Source organism: Pantherophis guttatus, chromosome 8 (genome assembly GCF_059756535.1).
Source record: "Pantherophis guttatus breed Tessera chromosome 8, ASM5975653v1, whole genome shotgun sequence".
NCBI classification, from domain to species: Eukaryota; Metazoa; Chordata; class Lepidosauria; order Squamata; family Colubridae; genus Pantherophis; species Pantherophis guttatus.
The window spans coordinates 22,918,100-22,924,099 of NC_142070.1; the positions used below are offsets into that span (position 1 = coordinate 22,918,100).

At 34.4% G+C, this 6,000-nt stretch overlaps 1 protein-coding gene across 1 annotated transcript in view; it reads left to right on the forward strand.

Annotated features, from left to right (window-relative positions):
• TET2 (tet methylcytosine dioxygenase 2) overlaps window positions 1-1,604 on the forward strand; it is a 74,176-nt gene extending 72,572 nt beyond the window's left edge. Inside the window, exon 10 of the mRNA XM_034442219.3 lies at window positions 115-1,604. Within this exon, the coding sequence (XP_034298110.1) occupies window positions 115-1,481 (1,367 nt within the window). The 3' untranslated portion in view covers window positions 1,482-1,604. The remainder of the gene's footprint in view (window positions 1-114) is intronic.
• Window positions 1,605-6,000: the final 4,396 nt, after the last annotated feature.

Consider the following 6,000-nt stretch of genomic DNA (forward strand, 5'->3'; position numbering starts at 1 on the left):
CTTCCATAAAAACTAGATTGGGCAACATCTTTCCATAATTGAATTAATTCTATACAAATGATAAATATTTTTTTTCCAACCTTAAAGCTCTTTCCTTCTCTTTCTTGTGCACAGATCTTTTGCATCTTTCAGGATCAGCTGTGTCTCAACAGCAACTTTACCAACATCCATGCCAGGCTCTCCCTTCTAAACCTCAGTCAAATCATGGCAATTTATACTCTGCTTCTGATCCTACCAATCTCTATATGAGTCTGTCTAATCCAGCTAATCCATATTCAAACTCTACACTTCCTTCCAATCCTTATGGAGGATCCAATCCAATGAATATCTACCAAACTTCATCACAACCTACAGGAACTTATTTGAATTCTTCCAATCTCATAAATCCCTATTCTATTCATTTAGGTCAAAATAACCAGTATCCTCATTATCCATGCAATGGAAGCTTATCAATAGACAATTGTTCTTATTACAATTCCTATTCTGCTCAGACTCAGCATATGGACTTGTTTAGGTATCAGAGCCAAGATTCTCTGTCTAAACTAAGTCTACCTCCAATACATACGTTGTATCAGCATAGGATTGCAAATAATCAGGACTTTGGGCACAGGTACTTGAATTATGGAAACCAAAATGTGCCAGTAGATGCTTTCAACAAATGCACCTTTAGACCAAATGTTCATCATGCAGGTTCTTTCCCAACTTACGCCCAGCATGAGACTGATAACCCTTTTATGGACATCACCTCCAGGCTGAAATCTAATCTAAATAACCCAGGTGTGGACTTCATGAATAAAAATGGTGATCATCTGTATCCCCCAGCACACCTTGCCCATGACTATCATAGCATGTTCAATGGCTCTTCTCATTCACTCCATCTCCAGAACAAGAATAGTCAGGCAGCTAATGGGCTGTCAAACCTCTTTCCAGATTTTAACCATAACAGAACTGCTTCCGAAGTAGGTGCAAATAAAACAGAGGTGCTCAATGCAGAGGATCCTGATGATGTCTGGTCAGACAATGAGCAGAGTTTTCTGGATCCAGAAATAGGTGGTGTTGCAGTGGCACCATCCCATGGATCAATCCTCATAGAGTGTGCTAAACGTGAACTCCACGCTACAACCCCATTGAAAAATCCTAACAGGAATCACCCTACAAGGATATCACTTGTCTTCTACCAACATAAAAGTATGAATGAGCCAAAGCATGGTCTGGCTTTGTGGGAGGCAAAAATGGCTGAGAAGGCAAGAGAAAAAGAAGAGGACTGTGAGAAGTATGGTCCAGATTATGTGCCTCAGAAAGTACATGGCAAAAAAGTAAAACGGGAGCCTGCTGAATTAAACGAGAACCTGGAACCAACCTATTTTAGATTTATCAGGTCCCTTGCACAAAGGACGATGTCTCTTACCACAAATTCCACAGTAACTACATCTCCATATGCCTTTACACGGGTTACAGGGCCTTATAACAGATATATATAAAAGTCACCTTTGTTTATTACCTCATAATTATTCCCTTAGATTAGATTAGATAGAGTCAGAGCAAGATACAGTATTTTTTTTCACTTGTCCTTGAGGAAATCTTCTCCATCCCAGCAAAATAAATAATTTTACCACTGCATATATTTGGAGAGCTGTCACAAGTAACAATTCGAAACTAAAACCAAAGTATCCTATGCAAAAATTAAGAAGACATAACAACCAACTGGGACTGAAATACTGCTATTACTACTGGTAAAAATAAAGACCATAATTTTAAAAAATGAACATCTGTAACCATTTTGCTCAAGAGCAGATGAAACAAGAAAGAGTTTTTGTTTTTAATGGTGAAAAACTCTGTAGTATTTCTTCTGCAGAAAATTGAAGATTCTGCTAGGTGCTCAACTGATGCTATACTGAAATGCTTACTGGAAATGTAGTTTTTATCATGGAACATTTTGTTTGTTTTTTGTTTGGCTTTTGTTTTGGCTACAATTTTAATATAAATTAATATTAATCAGGATAGCTATGCTTACAACAAAAGCACTGAATTTGTTTTGGCTATTCTAAAACATGGTGCTATATACAAAAATGGTGTCTACTGCAGCATTTAGACAAGTTTTAATGTCTTTTATTAGCACTAGGTAGGATAAAAATAGATCCTGCTCTCCTTAATCCATAAACAAAACCTTTACATTTATGTTGACATCCGGTTTTTTAAAAAATCAGCTACAACTCATTGTTTAAAGCATGGGTGTCCAACCAATAAGCTATGGGTTGGACACCCTTGTTTTAAAGCATGGAAATCTGGATGAAACAAGGGCAAGATCCAACAAAGCTATCATATAAGCACTGCAGGTAGAATGTGCCAGCTAGAATAATGAAAGCAAAAAGGCACCTTTTTAAACTAAGAAAACCTCGCCTATTCAGGCCCAAAAGAATTAATCCTCACACTTCAATGGTTGAATAGTGGAACCAAGGGTATCTTTCAAACAAACAAAGCTTAACCATGGATTAGTACTGGGGTATGTATCCATTTTGGTTTATCTACAGGAACAGTTGAAATGTTAGGATCATGTGTTTGGCATCCCATGTTCTGTAGGTGCTATAGAATGTTTATCTATTTACAAAATGCAACATAATTAATTAACTTTAACAAAAAAGCTTCAGATGACACAGTAAGTCTGGGTACGATCAAGCTTTATTTTGCCTGTTTCTGATTTAGTTTTATGTGAATTAATGAAAATAAGCACAAGGAGGTTGGAAGAATTTCATGTCTTTTTATCTTCTAGTTAAATCAGTTCTAGTTTATCATGTCTAAATATAGGAGACCATAGTTACATTAAACCATGATTTGCTAATAACTCAGAACTGGACCACATTTTATGAGCTGGGTTGAAAAGCTATATTTTAGGCACACTAGAATTTCATAAAATGGAATGCAATTATCCCTGATTAAATATGTTGAATACATACTTCTAGTCTTCCTGTGGCAAGTTATCCTAGTCAGTCAACTAATCAGCTCGCCAGTCTAGGTCTACATATTTTCCTTATTCTTTCAAATGATCAACCACAGTAAGAATTTGTGTCTGAGTACATGGTCTATTTTTCCCAGCTCAATTAAGATTTTTTTTAATATAGCAAGTATTACTAGCAAATAATATTCTTTTTCAAGATTAATTCAGCTGGGACATGAATCAAAGCCTCTTGGTAACCATAACAAGATAATGCTAATGACTGCTACTTATTTAAAAAGAGATCCTTTCCCATTCTGGGCTAACATTTTGAGAAATATTTTCCTGGTGACTTAATACCCCACAGAATTGTAAATCAGAAAAGAAACTGGTCTTCTTTTGTTTGGATAAAGCTATTGAAGATAACCGTTTTATCTTGATTATCAGGAAAATGCAAATAAGGCTTTCATGCTGCAGCCCTCAATTCTCATTCTGCTACTTCTCCATGCTAAATAAGCTTTGTTGGATCTCACCAGAATTCATTTCATTTGGCAAAGATCTGATTAGGAGCAGCAAACAATAGAAAAATATTTTGTGAATGGTGCTTGAAAAGCTCTTTAGGTGGTGGTGTGGTGTTGCCACTGAAAACTATTATCTGGGTGCTAAAACTTTCCAGACATTTACTGTAACATTAAAAGAAACTTATTTGAATAAATGTATTTAGTATATACATATTAAATTCAATATTACCCAGTATCACTGGGAGTCAGGTAGCACATACATTTAATAACTTATTGTTACAATGATTATTAAGAGTAATCTGCAGTTAGAATCATAGTCTAAGATTGGTGAAAACTTATTAATTCAAGACTTAATGAAGAACTTAAGAATTATTAAGATAATACCTTAAGGATGGAGCCAGTTTCAAGCAAGGTGGCTTTCTGTAAAATTAAGATATTCAGGTTCAATAAATTCAAGGTTTCCAAATATTCAGTAAATCCTTTAGATAGGGCTGCAACGGCTCCAATCAAGATTGTTATAACAGCGGATTTCTTGTTCCATAAATGTTCAACTTCTACAAGCGTTCAAAAAATTATTATTGTTGTTATTCAAATCTTTTGATCTTTGGGGCAAATTTATATAAGATGAAAAGGGGAGAAGATATTTGTAACTGCAAACAGCAGGAGAAAGTTTTAAAGCCAATTATAGACACAAACTGAAACCATTTCTCAAACACTCACTAAAAGAACAGAGAAAGAATAAATCTTTTATTTACTCTGTTCAACCAGAGGTAACGGGATTTTTAAAAAATACAAGCTTCGTGTTTTGGTGCTCGTCTCACACAGGTATATTGTAAATATTAATTTTAACTATTTTAATGAGAAGCTCTTTCCTGAAATAGTACACATTTTAAGTTTTTAATATATATATATGTCACAGACAAAAACGTGCTAAACTTGACCATTTCATCATGATTTTGAGCTATTTTTTAAGGATTCATAGCATTCTACAGATGATGGTTACTGCTTTATTTAATCATGGATTATTTATGTTATGGTATATGGCACTGCTCAGTGTAATGTGCCCATATTTTCTAGGAAATGTTGAGAAGAGTCAACACAAAGAAATACAGGGTTGTACTGTAGGAAGTTAGGGGCTTGGGGAGAATACAGTAGAGGCAGCTGGCTTGCTGTGATGGTTTTTAATTTGGTAGTTTGTATAAAAGTATAAGCAAAACAGATGTATAGTAACTTGTAAACAATTTTAAAGCAATGTTTTAGTATTTTAATAATGTATAAATATATAAATATATATTATATATCTATATATATATATCTATATATGGATTTGGAACTGAATTCACATCATGGTGCTACTTGGCCTGTTCTCTAAAAAAAGTGTGCTAAAACTATGTTCAAATTATGTTTGAATGATGTTCCTACTTGCCATATACCTCAACTTTACTTGGCAGTAGGATTTTAAATGGAGATATATTAGATATCATGTTCCCCTGATTTTCTGCTTCGCTAATATTTGGGAAAAAGAAATTCTCACTACTTGATAGCAAGTGTAACTTGAATTTTAACACATAGTTTTGTTCTAAAAATTCAGGGATATATCCTCTCACAATTTCCTTAGTAAGCCAATGTATCATCTGTGTATGTGTATGTAAAATTTTATTGTACAGATTGATAAATATTATTGTTGAACCCTTTTTTAAAATTGTACTTTATTTTTGAGAATCTTAACTGTTTTTTAATTCTGCTTCTAACTTTTACTTGTAAATGTATTGATGGCAAATTTTGCGGAGTAAATCCATTTCTTCTTTTTTATGACAATGGAAGTGCATTTTTAATATTGTAAACTCTGTTTGAGGTTTCTTATTTTACATCCTCGCTCTTTGCATGTTACATATAAAATAAGTCATAGATTGCACTGAGCTGACAAGAGGACAAAATAGGTATTTGGCAGCTGACCATTTGCAAGAAGGTTTTGCCTTTCCCAAATTCTATAAATATGTTTTCACCTGTGATTGCTGTTTTATTTTATGGGCTTTCAAGCCAGAGTTTAAAGAACAGAGAGATTCATGGAGAAAAGACTGCAAGAAAAGACTACCAGCCATGACAATTGTAGACTATCTTTAGAATTGAAGGCAGCATATCTCTCAATATTAGTTGTTGAGACACAACATTTGAGAAAGAAGTATAGTATTTGTATTCTGTATGCAATATTTTGCATCCTGTTGGCTACTGTAAGAAAAGCATGCAGGACTTGTTAACGTTTAGTCTAGCCCAGTTGGTCTTACATTAGGCATAGGCATTTCTAAAGTATGGCAGTGCAATATATATACATACATAAGAATGTAATTGTATGTAAAGGCCCTGATTCTGAAACAAGTTACTCGTATTTTTTTCACTCACTATCAAAGGTACATGGGCATACCATATCTGGGCTGCACAAATCAGAATAATCGCTACATGTCAGCAAGAGGTTTTCTGCCTGTCCTTGCTTCCATTCAGTAAATTATTTTGTCATCCAGACTTTTGCAACCCAGCTACAGCATGCCT